We start from the raw sequence: 19578 nt of genomic DNA, 5'->3' as shown, positions 1-19578 counted from the left end.
TTCTCAAACATCCCCTGCAGCCTCCTGCCATTGTTTAGTGACTAATGTGGTGGAACATGAGGAATGGATGTTAATAACAGATGATCAAACTGCAACATACACAACGAACAAGACATCATCTTTCCCCATAAGCTTAACATCAGCCAAGTGCTATCTGAAGGAAGTTTTCTACCTTACACACCAAACTGCTGCCAAGGAATGCTTTTTTTTGGTCATATTTGGCACCTGCAAGGTATCAGCTGCATATTGTTATGTTGGAAGTACTTGGAGAACATCTTTGTTTTAAAATATGGACAGCGTGATAAAAATGAGCTTTGCCAGTATTTTTAGTTTTAAATAATTTCATTTAGTAGCACAGATGGCCTTTCCAAGAACAGTTTAAAAAACCTGTCACCACAGTTAACCAAAATCTATGATTCTTTCAAAGGAAGCTGGTGACAGATATCTTGACCTACCACTGACAAAACACTAAGCCTTTATCAAACAGAGCAGACAGCTAATCACTCCAATACCTTCAAAACACTTACCCATTCCTCAAAAAAGCTTCTCAAAGTCAGCATCTCTTCTTAATGTGCAATCACAAACTATTAATATTCATAGGTACGTTATTGCCAAGAACCTATGAAATCCACCACTAATTACATGGGGTTTTCTTGCCAGCAGAGCTTTCAAAGTTGATCCAGCTTCATCGTCTCAGATGCATTCAACATCACTTATCACAAAAACACTTGACAAGTCACCTACATATCTTGGCTTGTAACTGGAGTCATACTGACCTGGATGAGCTCATCCCTTTCTGACATACCCTAAAAAGCTAGAACTGGCTCTGCAAAAGCAGTCACATACATCTCAATCCTGTCAATACCTACATCTAACCACTACACACAGTGCCAGCAATGCACTACCAAAAGGTCTGTGATCTTTAATTCTAGACAGGAAGCCCTGTCCGTTAGTTGCTTGAAAAGAAACTGAAAGCAAGACAGAGTTGCATCACTATCTGAAATGCAGTTGGGTCAATGCCAACACAACGTGACTAAGCCGCAGAAACACCCTTTTGTCCCTTCAGTTATCCTGATGATCCAATCAACTCTTCAAATATTATTGAATGATGGCTTGTTAAGTAACACGTAGCGCATTAAATATCACCTTTAAAGGTTTCAAGCACAGATATGCATGCCACTTAATGTTGAGGAAGCTTAAACCTCTGTATATACAAGGCCTTGCTAAGAGAGATGATAACATTCATTTATCCCATTCATAGAAAATTCTAATGCATCCTTGAAACCTGTCATGTGAGTTTGTCTTTTGCACTTGCCAACAAAAGCTATAAATAATGCAGGTGGCTGAAGACTAGCTTTACCTTACATAGACGATTGTTAAAATCCAAAAAGTTTTAATTTTACCCTCTGCAGTAGGTGAAAACACTTGCGCATGAATAAATACAAAGCCCCACACCCTCCACATACAGAAACGTAGAGCAGGTTAAAAGTCCAACCATCTTAATAAAAGAAGACACTCCACCAGTTCTTGGATTTTCCCCCCACTATTAACAGCTAGGAGAAACACTGTGAAAAATGGAAAATGAAACAAGAGCTTGGAAGATGACATTCATGCCCTAGTGAGGGAAAAAAAGAAAACACATTAAAGTAAGATCTCCCCCATCACATGCACACAGCTTAAAAGAAAAAAGAAATAAAAGGAATTATATACAAAATAGTATATAATGTGATCATGTACGGGGAGATAGGAGACAAGAACCGCTGTTGGACAAAGTTATTTAAAACATTTGCAAACCAGAATCTCAATGTGGTGAAAATACATACATCCAGTGGGATAACCCAAATGGAAAAAACCCCCAACCAATGAACAAATTTGAAACATGTTTTCTGCTTGACCACAAAAAATGAGTAATTTTAAAGATACCGGGTTTATAGCTTTGCTGTAAATTTACAACATCCAAGCCTACTGAGCAAGCACATATGCTTAAGATATCGAGGTGTTACACCTGAATGCTAAATCAGGTTATAGCTTTGTAACATATTTACAATGGACAGCTGCATGAATTGCATCTGAATCAACAAAAATTGGAAATTAATTTCCCAGTCTTTACAGGTGATTTAGGAATTCAGTGATCTGCAGAGGTTGCAATTAACACATTAAAAAAAAAAAAACAAACAAACAAACAACACAGGTGGTGGTCAAACAGAAGGGTGGAAAAGATAAAATACTAAGTGGTTCTGACAAGCTACTTACTGTAGCAAACTTCATGTCGTGGCATATACATGGTAGGAGAGATTTCAATGGAAAAAAGTTGTATCCTATTTTTAAAGTAAAACAAGCTATCCATTAAAGGGATTTGATAGAAAAATTAAAAAAAAAAAAAGAGGAAGTAGATCTGCCTCAGGTATGCTATTAATCCATCTCTTTTCTGTCTTGGTCAGTAAATAAAAGCAACACATTTTTCAAACAAGGAGACTGAGACCAATGTAGTCAGAATTACTTACTCACAACTGGACCTATTTTATGATGCATGATGACCAGAGCCAAAGTTTTCTTTGGTATGTGTGGTCTCCAAGCACAGATTTAACTTCAACATCAATGTGCATTTATCCATAAAGTGGGAAAATATCACGGTGGGAGTTATCTAGTTAGGAAAACCTGGTATGTTGTAATCCTGACTGAAAACCAGTTGCAGAACAAGCCTACCTCATTAAGTCCAACTTTTAAAGTTCAGAAGTAGATACAGGATGAGCAAAACAGCGCAGAGAAGTAACACAAAAGCCTCAAGAACATCTGTTACATTTTCTCTTTGAAACATAATACAAACTACAATAAATGCCTCCACCTAGGATCAAGGATGCCACCATTAATGGGCATACTGAACTCACAGAAGTACAATGTATCAAGATTAAGCATGGAACCTTTCTGCATCATTTCACAGGATATTCTGAGCATAAGCCATCTTTCCTCAGAAGGTTTGATGGCCTTAAGGTCCTCAACAGCAGGAAGTTCTAAAGGATCCAACAGCTTAATGTGGAGATAAAAAAAACCTAACAGAGCTATAACCAGCATAATCCAGGTTACCACGCTCTTTATTTTTATGTTTCTTAGATCTGTTCTTTAACAGCAGCAGCTGAAGGCAGATCCAAGAAGACAACTTATCTCCATCTAGATCTTTAGAGAAGCATGATACAGTCAGAGCCTGAGTTCTAGAGAGGCTGTATGACGTCAAATTGGAGAGATCCAAAAATTCTGTTACCTTCCCCAGAACTGTGCTATAGTACACAAATACATGCTTTAACATCTTTTACTGGGATCCTTAACTATTCAGAGGAAGAAAGCAATTCTGGCTACAATTAACTACTTAATCCTGTATGAACTGTGATACACTTTTTAGAAATGTAATGGATTCTAAACTGATAGACACTGCAGCTATTTGGCGTGCATTAGAACACTAAATCTGGAGTTGATATTAGATGCAAATAAGTCTTGACTACCACAACTCTTTTGGTACCTTTGGTACCAACAAAGGTTAACAGGTACTCCCAATAAAAAAAGTTTTTCTGGTTGGGAAAATCCTGACTACAGCATCATGTGATGCTGCAACAGTGACAGATGAGGAAGTACTAAAGCTGGTGACAGCACTGATGCAAAAAGGGTCAACATGAGTAGACTTCTTGCAAGGCACAGTATTGGAATATCATCATCAAGAATACTAGAAAGGTACAGATTTATGGCAGAATCAGAATGTCACAGAAACTGCAATTATAGCACAACAGCCAGTGTCAGAAGAACTGCCTCTTGTAGTCTCTAAGTTACACTGCTTGCGTTTGTGGGGTTTGAACTTGTGCTATCTAGTTTTCCACTGATACCAGAAGCTCTTTCAGTATAGGTTCAATTTCAATCATATGGCCATTGTACCACTAGGATAGAGGACACTTTAGAGGAAAGCAGTACCTACTACTGGATTACTTTTTGGGGTGAGGCAGAATGCATCATATCAGTCAACTGTCTTGACATCTGTAAAAATGGGAGTTGAACAAACAACTCGGGCCACTATGTTCTTCCCTACTGTCATTATTTTGATGTTTAGATGCTGGGGGGAGGGAGGAAAGAAAAATAAATTGGGCAATGAAACAAACAAAAAGTTGCCACAGTCAGGATCCAATGTACCAAACTGTAGACGTACATGATGCTGGAAGGTGAGATTACTGCATGTTTACAACACAGTCAGCCATAGACCTGCACACTGTAACTTCTTTGGCAGGTAATATCTCAGAAGTAAATAGATTCTATCCTTGATGTTGGATACAGCCAACTTGCATCACAGATCCCACACTATTCTAACGTACAGCAATGACTTTCAGAAGGTATTTTGAAACTAACTGTACTTGCCCTGTACCCACCAATTTTAGTTGATCTAGAGACCCCACAGACTGTGACATGAAGCAGAACGACTTTGGCGGGTGGCTCTTCAGAGATATCACCACAGGATTATGAGTAATTAATTCAATTCACAATCTCCCACAGGAAATTTAGAACCACAGCAGAGCAAGCACTGATTCCAAGCCAGTCACCTCCTCCAGCCAGCCCTCCCCTTCTTACCAAGTCCCTTCTGTCCTTTCAGCTGCACCCTGTGTCTGTGTGTATCTGTGTTTCAGCTGAAGTAGAAACTTCTGCTCTAATGCAGAAGTAGTTGGAAATAAACAGCTTGGTACTAGATCATTTTTAAACATGAAATCAGTAAAATAGTTACTGTGTAAGAGCCATACTGCGGGTCTCAGTGATAACCACATGAGACTCAGAATCAGTGTGTCCACACCTACACCACAAACTTGATCTGCACTGATACAGGGACCCCTTCCAGATGCAGAACCACTACATATACACTTCTCTGGAGTGCTCAGGGTATACCTCATCTACACAAGAAATTCACTGTTCTAGATAACAGCTGAGAATACAACTACTACTTTGACGTATCATCCTTTGGAGTAAGAATTACAGAACTCTGGCTTGTAATTGGGAGGAATCTGAAGCCTCTGTGACATTTCTGACAGTTACAGAAATAGGATGAACACCTCTTTCCAAAATTATTGTTGGGTCTGTACAGTGGCGATATCCTTTAGGTGGAGTAGAAGATCTGTCTTTGTAGCCAGGGATATGAGGTGATCTTCCTGCTTCTGTAGATTTTGAAGAATCAAAAACTGAAGTAGTCCTAGAACAGGAATGAAACCCTCTTCCCCCTTCTAAGTATCAAAGACTATCCTGTACAAGTCTTTAGCCTTACTAAGCCTTCAAAGACTTGATAACAAATAAAATAAACAACCAGAACAGCAGATTTGGATCATCTCTTTTTTAATATGTAGCTTAAGAATCTTGTAGGGAAGCCATCTGAAATGGCAGATTTCAGAAACCTGTGGTATTTCTACTGCAATGCCACAACAGTGCATATTCAGAGACAATTTGGAAAAAAACAGAATGCAAAACTAAATCTGATTTCAACATAAAAAAAATAATTTCTGTTAGAGTTCACTACTTAAGTTTGCCAAAGAAAGTCATGTCGAATTCAAAGGTGATTAAAATGGGATTAATCCAAGTGGTCAATTCTAACTCCTGTTTAGGATAATGTTTTCCACACTGCCCATCCTGCTTAAGCTGTGTAGTATTTGTGGTGAGGCTATCAAGAGTGAAAAATCTAGCTCTACTGAGCAGTAACTTGTAATAGCCTGAGGCAAGCAACTGAAGAAATCAATGATAGAAGATAAACTTTTCCCTCACATCACCTCCAGGGAGCTGTAGTAATTGGCATGTCGTACTGCCAAGAGCTAAAACAATTCTCCTCTTCCACCAAATGAAAAGAGATCTTCACTCACCTTCTTGAAACAGTAACAATGAATGCAAACTACATGGATCAAAACAGTCTTACAGGATGTCCCTTACACAAGTTACAGCCTCGTTCTGTACAGATATACATCCCAATCTTACATACCAGCATCAGCTGTGTAGCTATTCAAAGCCTACAGATAAGATATTGGATGCTCTAATTCTATCCTTCTATTATGAGGAGTGCTAAAAGTGAGGATCAAACCTTTCCAAAGTACAGCATGTCATCCACATAAAAATACTACACACAATCTCGTATTTCAAATGCATTTAAATTAAATTATACGCACCTACAGACAAGTCCATCTTACTGCCTGGAATGTCCTCGGTTTGACTCTGGAAAAAAAAAAAAAATTCAGTTCTGACTTCTATGAAATGCTGAGGAATGTTTCAGAAAGCAGCCCTTGATGGTTAAAGGAAGAATGAAGGAAGGACATACCTGTGACAAAGTTTTATTTTAAACTAAAATCAAACACAAGGATTCCTGATACCATCCTGGACACATCTCACCTCAACCCCCTAATGCTGCGTGTGGCAAGTTTACCCATATGAAACCAGACACATGAATGCATCCAACAGACAGAGAAAGATGGATAGACAGCTGCTCTGTGAAATGAACCTCTGTCCTCATGTTCCACTGGTTGAGAGATGAAACACTGAAAATAGTGGCCAAAATGATAGCTCATCCTCATGACCTGTCAAAGTCATCAAATCTTGAAATGTGCTGCCAAGTTATTCTTTAGTTGGCAGTCTGGGACAGGGTGTTCCCATAGCTTTCAGAAGCATCTACAGTCTAGCAGACTGAATTTGCGCTTGGGAGCCAAGAGACTTTGCAAACTAATCCTAGTCCTGTCAGTGACAGTTTGTTCAGCCCTTGGCTTCTCATAGAACCTCTGCATTATTATCTTTTGCTCGCCTGCATTACATACTATTCCTGCTTTATAGGATAACAGTTGGCACAATATTCTGTAAAATGTTTTACAAATCAGCATGTCAGAAGTTCTTTAAAAAAATGTGTAATTCTTTTTTGTATAAATTATTTTATGTAATTAATTTATTGCAGACCTGTCTTTTCTCTCCATGATATGTCATTTATTTATTCACTTTACCAATCAATCTTTAAGTACAGATTAATAACAAGCCCTTTTTTCTCCAAAAAGACAGTATTTAAAATATAAATAGCCAAGGCAGACGAAGGGCTGTAGATCTCCTTTTCTGATAGGTAGCTGAGATTCAGAATGAATAGCCTTGGACTAATCACAGAGGTCTGACACTACAGCCAGAAGCTAAGGCCTCTACCTTGAATGCTCTTAACAGCATATTATGAAAATAAGTAAGACCAAAATCCCCAAATCCTATTACTTACAAGGAAATTGCAATCTCAGAACAAAAGCTGTCAAAGTGTCTTTGAAGAATCAAAGTAGATTTTGGATTCTCCTGAGAAGCCATTCTAACTAGCAAGGAAAAGCTGAATACCCAGATATTACAGGTAACATAATCAACATGCAAGCATAGCAAATGCAGATAAATTAAGTACTTATACACTGTGAAACAGCTGATCTTTTGACTTATTTAAAGCTTACTGCTTTTTAACAAAGTTGGATTTCAAATTTTAAAAAATTTACTTACTAGCAAGCCCATATTTGAAAACTGTTTGGATAAAGGGTTCATCCACGAATCACTATTTCCCCCTTTTAATGTGCACTGAAGAGGACAAATAAAAAAAAGACAAAATTATTTTTAAGCAACTTCTTGATTTCTTAAATTCAGCTTTATCCTTGAGTTACGCAGGTGTTAAAAGAAAATCCTGGCATCAGAGAAATTAATTTCCTGAATAAATTACATTAATTTTTTGTGTGGTTGGAAACATTTACCAAATACTATTTTCTTATTTTCTCTCTCATAAAATTGTTCATTGTTAGGTATACCGAACTTGACAAACACTTGCTGTGTAGAATATTTATCATACCTTCTTCAGTTTCATTCTGGAATCTGGAAAACTTTGTGAATATTATTTATTTTTCCTCTGTTACAGTTTAATACATTCACACATTTAATCCACAACATACAGAGGTAGATTTCTTCCTTGGTTTTCTTCCCTTCAGTATGGTTTCTCTTACACGGGCGCTGTGCTGACCTGGCTTTCAATATGGCCTTACTGTAATTTACAGGTGATCAAAACCAAAACTGAGCACAGTTCAACAGAAAAGAAAAATTTATGGACAGTTTCTTTGGCGGTTAAAATAAAAAAAGCTTTAAGTGAGAAAAAAGTTCATGAGAATATTTTTTGCAAAATAGGAACTGTAGAACTCCATACTATATCACAACAGTATTTCCACATCCTAGGAAGCTGCTCTGCACTTATGTTTTGAGTTTGCCCTACCCATATGATTAGAAGTAGACAAAGCATAATCCTTCTAATATAAATACAGTACCAAGTGTTACTGTACTACAGAACTTTAATGCAAACAAGCCTCAGAAAGCAATTTACTCAGGACTATAGCCAAGCTCCTGCTCCTGTTTCAGGCCAAAGGTCAGTAACAACAAACACAAGTCGGACCTAAATCCACCAGTCAGTAGAAATAAGAAATGCATGTGCCAAAGGGACCGTGGAATCCAAATTTCAGCAGGACATGCAAGGAGAACAGCAGCAGCCTAACACAAAAAGATGTGTCAAGAGAAGAGCAATAGCCTTGGGATACTTACTGCTCAGTTTCATTTAGTAATAGCTCTGCAGCCTACATACCAGAAGAATTTGACACCTACTGGCAGATTTATTAGTCACAACAGGTGTAATACATTAAAACAAATCCAGAAACCTCACATTTTTTACAGTGTTGAAACAGGCCCCTTGCTAGCTGAATTATGGAATACCTTTTTAAAAAAAGAACTATTATAATGCTCTAACCTATCAGTCATACTGCTTTCAGACAACACAGTAGTTATGAATCATTCAAGCATTTTACCTTCATTTGTGTTTTCTTTCCTCCTTGCCCCCAGCTTGTTGAGTTGTGGGAGGAACTGCTTCCCTGAGAGCCTGCTGTGTTCCAGACTCCTCCCTCCTCTTCCTCTTCCCAGCTGGAATGACGTGTTCCTGTCACTGGCCCATCACTCTCTCCCCAGCCATCTTGCATAGATTTAGAACCTTTAGAAAAAGAAAAAAAGCTCAAAAGCAGTCTATAATATCATGCAGGTGGTGGCCTCAGCTAATCTTGCAGTGTCAAATCACCAGAACTCCAAAGGAGTTTAAAAAAAAAAGTGTCTTCACTCTAACAGCTGTAAACTTGTATGTGAATCCTCAAACCCAAAAGATTTGGTGGCATATTAGCATGTCATGTTTTTTAACAATTTTAAAGCAATGTCAAATGCTTAAAAATACAATAACCACTGGGACCTCTTCTCTGATCAGATACAGCTGCATCTGGATTTTTTAAAAAATGCAACCTATTATTTTCTAGTGCAAATGAAAGACCTCAAGGACACTTAAACAAGAGTGCTGAGGACTCTTGTTCAGGTGGTTTATTATTTCCCCCTCCTTCAAAGCCTTAATGGTTCCCTTGTACTAAACTCTTTACCCAAATTACAGAAACAAAGATCTTTAAGGAATAACAACTAAGTAGAATCTGAAGAAGACCTGACATTATGCTCTGGTATATGTAACACCAGAAGTAGTTTAATGTGTCAAGAACCCCTCTACTTGAATTTCTGTTCTTAATGATGTCACTATAAAGAATTAGCAGTGCTGTTTAAGTAGAGATGCCATTACCAGAAAGCTACAACCGTTTCATCGTATCAGTTCAGACTAAGGACTTTCCCTGTTGGCTTCTTTTCTTGATGTTACTCTCTAGCACCAGCTGTCAGGCGACTCAGAATTCTAACCTCTACGGACAAGCCAACAAGAGCCCAAATCCTCATCTTGTCCACTGTCCAACTGTTCTCCTTCCTGCTGATTCTTCATCCTGCATATTTATTACCTAAGCATAATCTCCTTTAAAAAAAGATTTCCATCATCACCACCTTTTTCATAACTAATTCTTCAATTGTTTGGGGTTTGTGTGTGGAAATCAGGGATAAGGGTATTAACACACATAGCAGAAAATATGAATATAAAAGAAGTCAGGAACCATAATTAGTCTATCAAGGGGAACTCTACCTTGATCATGCCAAAAATAAGTACAGTAGCATTTCATGGCAGTTTAAGAGCTACCTTAAAACCCATCACAAACAACAACCCAGATACTTCACCGGAAATGTAACTTTTTAAAGTATATTCATTTGTGCACCAAAATTGAGGGCTGCTTAAGAAACATACTGGTCCAAGTGCAAAATCTACCTCTTGACCCTTTAATCATGCTACTTACACAGAAAAAGCTACATTTAAGGATTATGACTTCTGAGTCAAGAACTTCATCTGGAAATGTCATATATGGGGTAGTCCCTGCAGGTTTATTTCCTGCCACAGTGTTTAAAACTAGTACTATGATCCTGGTTTTAACTACATGACCATAGATTATTTTTCTGCAATAACAGCTCTCAGGTCTGAGATTCCTGAACATGAATCTAGACAGTGGTGTAAAGGTGACATGTCTGTAGGATTCCTGTATCATTTCACATTTGTTGAGTGAGAATGGACAAATAGCTACAGTAAGCAAAGGAAACTTTAAAGATAAAGACAAAATAATGATGTTACAGAAAACTGAATTTGTTCCTACTTTTGCCAGAGAACTCCTGTGCAATGCTGGTAAAATTATGTAAATTCATATCTTTTTTAAACAGGGGGGTAATTATCTATGCTTCCCTTCTTTGGCTCTAAACTCTTGTTTTCTTTACCAATCATTGCTAGTCTCTGTTTCCTGTCCTTACCTTCAACCACAAATTATGCCTTTGCAGGCTCTTTGTCCCAACTTCTTCTTCTAATTTATCCAAGACATTAAGTACTTCCCCTTACTCCACTGAATAATGTAGCTTTCTTCTTTCCTTCTGGGTGCCAATTAGAAAGCAGTTGAGAGAGCAGTCACAGGACACAGGAGAATGAAGATCTCAGCTCTTAACACTGGTGACCTACTACACCCCAACCTGAAACAGCTGTCACAGGGAAACTCCCTGTATTTTGCTCCTCTAGAGCTGGGGACAGCTTATGTGCAGAATAGTGCATGTATGCTGCACCTCTCTGGTTATGTCACACGTTTGGACAAGCAAGCGATGCTGCGTAATCTTTAAGTAGTATCTTAATAACAAATGCATAGAATTTGCAGCAGATCATTAGCATTTCAGTGTCTCTTATTTTGGTCATATTTAGGTGGCTTTTTACAGAGGAAAGAAGAGATCCATCTGAAAAATAGGCTAGCATCCTGAAAAGTGCAAAGTTTGTATGGCAGGCACAGGAAGCACTACAGCCATCCATGAAAGGTTCTTATAATGTTAACAGTAAGGAAGCAATGCTTTTTTTCCTCAGTTTTGTTTCATAAATGGCCAAACTATTTAATTAGGGTGGGAGGAAGGGAGAATGACCCAACAGCATACTATCTGTATAGAGCATTTCATTCCAAACAATTAAGTGTTGCAAAAGCAACTTGTAACTGGGAACAGTTTTACAGGGGGTGTCATCAGTAAAGTTTAGTGACAGTCATGTATTACCGGTATTTCCTATGGGAAACTTCATGGCCAAATGTTACTGGCTTTGACTATAACACTGTTAGGTTGTATCACTAGGTGACTGCTTTTGTTTGTTGTATTGTCATTTTAAAAAGTGACATAAAAATTCCACAGACAGTTTACACCAGCAGGAATAATTTTCACAAAAATAAACCTCTTAATACAGCAAAATTTTAACTTCAAAGTAAATTTTTAAAAGATTTCAACATCTGATTCGTGAAGAACACAGCAGGTAATATCCAGAAAATAGTCATCCATTTAGGTTCAACCACAAAAGAAAGTGCAGTTCTTAAGAGTTACAATTTTGCATGATTGTACAATTAAAAAAAAAAAAAAATCCATTCAAAGGCAAGTTGCATTAACAAAGCAGAGATCACCATGTAATGGCCTCCACAGTGACATTTGTCTGTACTGTGCATTCCTTTTTCTGATATGATCAGGAAAAGTGATTTATCATATAACAAGTTCATATGCTAAGTAACAACTGGGCACTCTAGGAATAAAAGCCATTTTGAGAAAAAGACAGCTATTTCCTCATTCAGATGCTCTAATGTTTCAACACTTCCACAGATCAGAGCTGCTCATTTAATTGCTTAGTTAAGAAATTTTTCATTACCTTAAAAGACAAAGCTCCAGTAATTTGAAAGCACTTAATCATTCATCCATCAAAATCTTACATGACATTCAACATCACTTCTAGGCCTCAGGTAAGAATTCCTGTGTGGGGTGACCTATATCAAAAGGCCAAACACTAAAAATCTCCAGGACCATTGTAAAGAAACTGGTATCTGGCCTATACTCACTAGATTTCATGGCATTCGGGGCGTTGGAAGGTGCATTCCCCCAGCCTGTTGTCGATGCTCCTGTATCATCTACTTCACCCCACCCGGGACTGGTTTCATTTGGCTCACCCCAGGCGGACGTACCATTATCTGGAGCAGGTGGAGTGCTTTTGCTCCAGACTGCGCAAAGGAGAAAGAGTTTTCATTACAGACCATTTAGACAACGAACTATTTATCGCAATGCAGCACCACGTCATTAATCTACTGCTTTATTCTTTCTGTTGAGGACTTTAGGTTCCCAGTAACGTGGGTGCAACAGAATTGACAACTGTTCACATCGAACTCAGAGCGGGCACTGACCTCCAGGGATGAAAAGGAAGACGATGCTATGATGAGTAGTATTAATCTGCCAGGTTAAAAATGAACCCCGCATCTAATGCTGCCCTCCTATCTGGTGAACTTTTGTGACTAACTAAAAGCACCAGATTAACTCAGGATTTTCATATACTGAAGAAAAAATAAGGACATATTTGAAGTACATATTAAAACAAAATAGTATTCTTCATAGCATGTTTGAGTCAGAGATTACATAACAATATCTTAATATATTTTTATAGGCTATGTAACTTAAAAAAAAAGTTAAGAAAATATTTTGCTAAGTATTCTTTATCATACAGCACAGCCAAACTGAGCTAAAAAACTAAATCAGACCGGCTCAATCTCAAGTGTTAACTGAGTATTTCAGACCAAAAAGTTTTTGACTAAAAAGAAGAATCTCTCCACATTTCTCTAATAATTAAATATAAAAAAATGTGATTTAGTCCAGAGAAAATGAGGCTCAGGGTAGATCTTATTGCTCTCTACAACCACCTGAAAGGAGGTTGCAGCAAAGTGGGTTTCGGTCTCTACTCCCAAGTAACAAGAGACAGGACAAGAAGAAATAGCCTCAGGCTGCACCACAGGAGGTTTAAATTGGATATTAGGAAAAATTTCTTCACCGAAAGGGTTACTATACTTTGGAACAGGCTTCCCAAGGAAGCAGCAGAGTAACCATCCCTGGAGGTATTTAACAGACACGTAGATGTGGTGCCTCAGGACACGGTTTAGTGGTGGACTTGGCAGTGCTAGGTTTACGGTTGGACTCAATGATCTTAAAGGGTTTTTTCCAACCTACATGGTTCTACGGATTCTATAATTCAACCTGTTCTTCAGAGCTCAGATTGAATATGCAGATCTGTCAGCTAACAAATGTTTTCTTCTACTGGCAAACTGACTAGTATTCAAATCACAGTTACTGAGGTACAACAAGCAGAGGACTGATTGATTCAAAATTTAAAGACACTTTAAATACATAACCAAATATTCAAATAAGAAATTGGTTTTCTTTATGGAATAAAACTATTAGGAACTGGAGGCTACACGAATCTCTCGTCTACATTAAAGTTACACTCATACATAGGAGCTTGCTGAAGAAAGCAATGAGACTAGTACCTGATGCTTGTGATTTGCTAGTCATTGGAGTAGGCAGGCTCTGCTCCCGTGGGGCCTGTCCTCCTTGTGAGTTCTTGTCCCACAGGTTCACATTTTTGTAGTTATAACTGCTAGGATCTCCCCATGCTGAAGTGCCATCATCAATATCCATTTTTCGACTGATTGACTGTGGAGAAGGTTCTTCCCAGCCGCTAGGCTCCTCCTCTTTGGGGGCAGCTGGCTGTGGTCCGCTGTTCCAGTTTGGGTTTGGAGGTCGCCCATTACTTGGAGTTTGGGGCGGTGGACCCCAGGAACCAGAACCCTCCTGCTGTTGCTGCTGCTGGTGCTGCTGCTGCTGCTGCTTGTTCCAGGAGTTGGGCTGTCGACCCGTCTCATTCCATGTTGAAGTTCTTTTACAATCATCCCATCCACCCTTTGAAGCAGCGCTTGTATTTGCACCATTACCCCAAGTTCCAATCTCGTTTTGCCCACCTTCACCCCAACCAGACACTGGCTTATTTCCTGCACTTTCCCAGTTGCTGTTTTTTGTTTGGTCAACTTCCTCTCCCCAACCGTTCTTTCCAGAAGACCATCCTTGATTAGGTTGCCGTCCACCCCACCCCTGATCCTTACTAGAGCTATCATTCCAAGAGGAAGATGATTTTTCTTCTGCTCTTCCCCCTCCCCAATTAGAAGAATTGGGGTTCTTATAGTCATTCCATCCTCCACTATTTTTGGGGTCCTTCCACTCCGTTGGGGTTGAGAGCTCACCCCATGCAGACTTGATTTGATTGCTTTGGCTGGGTACATCGCCCCAGCCCCCTGAGTTCTTTGTCTGTGTGGCAGAGCTCTCCCACCCCTCAGTTCCTTTATCAGACTTCCCCTCGGGCCGTGGCATCTCTTCAATATCCCACACGGTATCTTGCTTAATTTGAGTTTGGCCCCAGCCGGTATTTGAAAGCACTCGGGGGTCCAAATCAGTCCTGCTCAGCAAAGTCTGCAAGACTGCCTGGCAATCAGGATGCGTAGGCCTATATGATCGGCGTCCAGAATTGTGACTGTCACTACTTCCTGCTTTGTGGTTGCTTCCAGTGCTTTGACCTCCAACCTCACTTCCTGCAGAGCTGGAAGATCTTCCCCAACAGGGAGCCTGGGAATTGCCTTGGTTTTCAGGAAGAGGGTGGCCTTTTTGATTGTCCCATGCTCCAGTGCTAGAATTTGGTTGGTTTGGACCACTCCATTCTCCAATCTTCAGTTCATCAGACCCAGACAGCTGTTTCCATTCTCCCTGAGAGACCCCAGATGTTAATTTGTTCCCTTCACCCCATTTGCTTTCGTTTGCATGCTGAGGGCCAAAGTTCCAAGACCCACCACCCGTAGACCGGTTATTATTATCCCAAGAATCACCTCTTGACCCATTAGGTTTTTGAACAGAAGCTCCTTTCCAGGAGTCCTCTCTATCCTTTCCATTGTTCCCATGGTTTCCAGAATTGCTCTGTCCAGAGACTGTGTCAGTTCCAGAAGACCCCCTAGCTGTACCCCAAGACCCAACACTCCCAGTCTTTCTTTCTCCAGTGCTTTGTGAAGGGGTGTCAGTGCTCCTGGAAGGGTTCCCCAAGCCCATTTCAAAGGGCATTCCCTTATTCTCCATAGGGTTTGGTGAACTTAAGTTCAAGGAGTTAGTGTTTCCATTTTTTGGTCCATCAGTGTTATGAATTTGAGCCTGTTCTCTGCCAGAGACAAAGTTAACACCCGCATTTTCCATCTTTGACTGCTGTTCCCTAGAGGTCTGACCTACTGTGCTAATCTGTGCATTGGAGCTACCACTATCAGATTCCAAAGTCCCTTTCCTAGAATTGCCCTCTTGAACCAGTGCCGGCCAAGCAGACGGGTTGCTATTTGGGTTAAAGTTGCTGAAGCCAGAACCGGGACCGATTCTATCTTGTCCACTCAAGTTCCTCCAATTACTTAGTCCATTGTTACTCTCGGCAGCAGGGTTGGAAGATTGAACAGATTTAGCCTTGGGATCAGATTTCCAGGCCCCAAGATTACATTCGTTTCCAGCGCTTCCAGACTGGCACTGGCTTCCTTTTCCTTTGTTACTAGTGGTGCTTCCTGGCAGAGCGTTCTTCTCCAAGCCAGGGTTCGAGGCACTGTTGTTATCGGTGGTGTTTTCGGAAGAAGACTCAGCATCTTTGCTGGCAATACAAGGCCACTCTTCCATGTCAGACCCGTCTACAATCACCTTGTCCCAGATGTGAGTTGGGTTGGCGTTGGTGCCGCTGTTGGAGGAGGCTCCAGGACCCCAAGTGGAATTTGCATAATTTGAAGCAGCAGCACCTCCAATTGCTGAATCTAAAATTAAAAAAACAAAAACAAAACAAACAAAAAAAACCCCAAACAAAACAAAACAAAAAAACAAACCAAAAAAAAAAAAAGGAAAAAAGAAAAAAAACCAAACAAACAAATAAACAAACAAACAAAAAAACAAAACCCACACCCAAAAAGGTCATTAATAATCAGTATTATTTACAAGCACTGAACATCATATTTTTGACACCAGATTACCGTTTTCATTAATAAGAACCCTTCCCTCAAATGTGCAAGAAAGCTGCTTTGGAAGAACATCAGGCTGGAAAACACCATTGAAAATACTGATAAAAAACTTATTTCAACAAACTCCCCACAGGCATTTTGTGGGGATCTGAATTCACTGTTGACTCACTACTGCTAACAGTCCAGCTCTAAATTCAACATAATTATTATAACCCAGTTAATAAATCTGCATGGTCATTACTGATACTGGTAGACTTTTCAAATGCATATTTAAAGTCATACTACATATTGAAGAAGAATGTGTATGTGTACACATTCATACATGTCTATGTACATGCAGTCAGTTGTTGGTCTGCTACTCAACTGACTCAAGCAACTACAATTTCTTACAGATTAAAAGAATAAAGATTGAAGACAAAACGCATCTAATGGATATATAAAGCTGAAGAAGTCTATCCTTCAGCTTCAAATACCTTTTTCAAGTTGATTTTGCTACTAGGAATTTCTTTCAACCCTTTGTAAAACAAACAAAATTTCAAAAAGTTACTATAAATTGAAAGAGTCCAAAGTTACACAGATTATAATTTCTACGTGCTAATGTGCAAACTGTATTCAGTATGTAATTACCCCACATTTGTGTCACTGCTATATTTACCCTAGAAACCACAGTTTGTGGTTTTGTGAGCAGCTAAGCTGATCGCTCTGCCACTGGATGGAGGCCAGTAAGAGATCTCACTTTTCCTTTTCTCTCTCACCAGCTCTACCTACTTCCATGTTCCCCTTCTCATTTTTGACAATTCTGATGGCAGTTAAGCCCTTTAACTAAGTCAACTGTATTCACTAACTCAACAAAAAACTGTCCACTTTTTGATGGGTTGTTTTTTTTTGCTGGCTTAGCATATTGTACAGGGTAACCTGCAAGTTCAGTGAGCTTTGGAGTCACTATAAGGAAATTAGCAGGATGAATGACAATGAATAGGGCCCTTTTCTTTCATCTGTGATGAACTATTATTATGTCCTATGTGGTATGACTTCACATGGACAAGGTATTTCTATGTAGTTTTAAAGCAGACATAAATTAACTGAGTGCCACAATGGATGAAGCCAGTGCTGGCTGCATGACGTCTGCATATATGCAGACACGTTATCATCATTAGTTTAAAATGTCAGCCAAGATTCCCTTGCCATCCACATAACTACCTCTGAGCCTGTAAAAAACTTAAGTCCATTAGTACTTCTATGTTGTTCTTTACATAGGGTTCCACTCATTTTCCTATGTATTTTTAATATCAAAGGACCATAAATTGCCCTCACTACAAATTCCCAGTGATGAAGACTAAACACTCTCCATTCTACAAAACCATGTATTGAATCCTAATATATTAGTCTTATTCAGTTATCCCACCCAACCAGTTTAACTTACTCTGCAGAGCATAAAGTTCATAGTAACATCTGCATCAGTATTCATACCTGAATATATATTGTTACTACCAATACTGGTTCATACGACAGCTTCCAAGAAAGTAAGGCATCATGACCTTAAGAAAGTGGACTTCCTCACCCCCATCCCCACCCCTCAAGTTCCTGTGTTATATATTCAAAAGTGAAGACCATGATTTTTGGTTGCTAATACTTTTAATAGAAGATTAACAGATCAGATTTCAGTGCCTGTCCCATCAGGCTTTCAGTTCATTAGGTTAACCAGGGAACATCCACTGAATGTCTTCCAGATCCCCTTCATAGAGGGCCATCGGTAAAGACCCAGACTTCACTGCAAGGTTAGAACTCTCTTGTAAGCTTTGAATACTTATGAACAAAAGTTTGTCTTCATCCATTAAACTGTAACCATCAAGATCCAAAAGACCAAGCAGTTCCCATACACATTCTGCTCCTTCTGTTGCCTTAACCTCAAGTGCAAACTTAACAACAGCAAGGAAGTGTGACACTACTGATATTTACATCTGGCTATCCTTTTAGTACACTGAGTAACCTTTTCCCCCCACCGATTTAAAAACTGATTAGAATGATCACAGGGAATAGCTTAAGGAAGACAGCCAAAGACAAGTTCAAAGGACTGCAAGGTTGCTGTCTTTTGAACTTTGTGATGATTCAGCCAATGAATGATGCATATGCAGCTATTCACTTAGCAAGATCTTCACATAGGTGATTTTAACAGAGCATTTCACATTTAATTTCTGTGAAGACATTCTAAAAGTATTAAGACTGGAATGCTTGGTAACACTGCGTACTAGGACACAATTAATGGACTGTCTTATAAAACCAGCCTCCCCTTGCTATATTTGACAGTGGCAACAAAATTTTGGCAATTTATGGTTTTGTTTTAAGATAATGGGTAAGGGCTCTTGGTTCTTAAACAGACTCTTCCTTAATAACAAACATGCTGAAGATAAACAAGTTTCTAAACTGGCTAAAATGAAAAAAGTTATTAGCAAATGACTACTTTTAAGGATGAAAATATGGAACTGAAATATGTGAAAGTATTGAAATGGGGTCCTGAAATGAAGATGTGGTTTTGCTGTGATTCTTAGAGGGTACTGTAACTATTGAAAGACTTTCACCAATAAAATTGAAGCTTTTTTTCCCCCAAATTGTCTTGCACATCCTGAATATCACTGGTATTGGTAGAATTATATACACCACTCTCCACCCCAACCCCCCCGGCTACAAGACAGTAGTAAATTTGGTGTCATCTTTCCGGGAACTAGAGTTTTGTCATCTCACACATTTCAATTCTGGTAGAAAAAGACCCATGTAAAGAAGGATTATGCATTGTCTTTTTGTATTAAAGCCTCACCAACACCATTTATAGCTAGCTGGTCAATTGAACAATGGGAAGGAGAAGGTAAACTGCATTATTTTGCCCTCTGGGAACCTGTTTTTGTATTCACGTGGGATGAATTAATCACGGTATCAGTGCATAAGTGCCTGACAAAACCAGGCCCAATCTGAAATCCAATTTGTAAATAGCCAGGATCTCAGATGGGATTCATGATATGTGATACAGCAACATCAAACTTCCATCAGCACTCTGATGGAGCACCCTAAGTGACAGCCCTGGCCTTTCTCGTCCTGCTGCTCATTCCCACTCCTCTGGTGCACCTACTCTCACGTGCTAGCATGTACATTCCCACTGATACTCAGTGAGCTGAACTGGTAAATCACACAGACTGAAATTAGCTTTAAAAAACAACCTGGGTTGATTTTAATCCAA

At 39.2% G+C, this 19578-nt stretch overlaps 1 protein-coding gene across 9 annotated transcripts in view; it reads right to left on the bottom strand.

Annotated features, from left to right (window-relative positions):
- Positions 1-19578, bottom strand: part of TNRC6B (trinucleotide repeat containing adaptor 6B) — a 47813-nt gene that overhangs the window by 20417 nt on the left and 7818 nt on the right. For 8 of the 9 annotated variants that reach the window (XM_032996771.2, XM_032996772.2, XM_032996774.2 and 5 more), the window contains exons 4-8: positions 13812-16145; positions 12342-12500; positions 8850-9028; positions 7513-7587; positions 6174-6219 (exon numbers count right to left, since the gene is read on the bottom strand). In XM_032996771.2, coding sequence (XP_032852662.1) covers positions 6174-6219; positions 7513-7587; positions 8850-9028; positions 12342-12500; positions 13812-16145 — 2793 coding nt within the window. The remainder of the gene's footprint in view (positions 1-6173; positions 6220-7512; positions 7588-8849; positions 9029-12341; positions 12501-13811; positions 16146-19578) is intronic. The other variant, XM_042793261.1, reaches the window with a different exon arrangement.

The sequence above is a fragment of the Tyto alba genome, unplaced genomic scaffold (genome assembly GCF_018691265.1).
Source record: "Tyto alba isolate M040663 unplaced genomic scaffold, T.alba_DEE_v4.0 Super-Scaffold_2, whole genome shotgun sequence".
NCBI lineage: Eukaryota > Metazoa > Chordata > Aves > Strigiformes > Tytonidae > Tyto > Tyto alba.
This window is presented reverse-complemented; position numbering and strand designations above follow the sequence as displayed.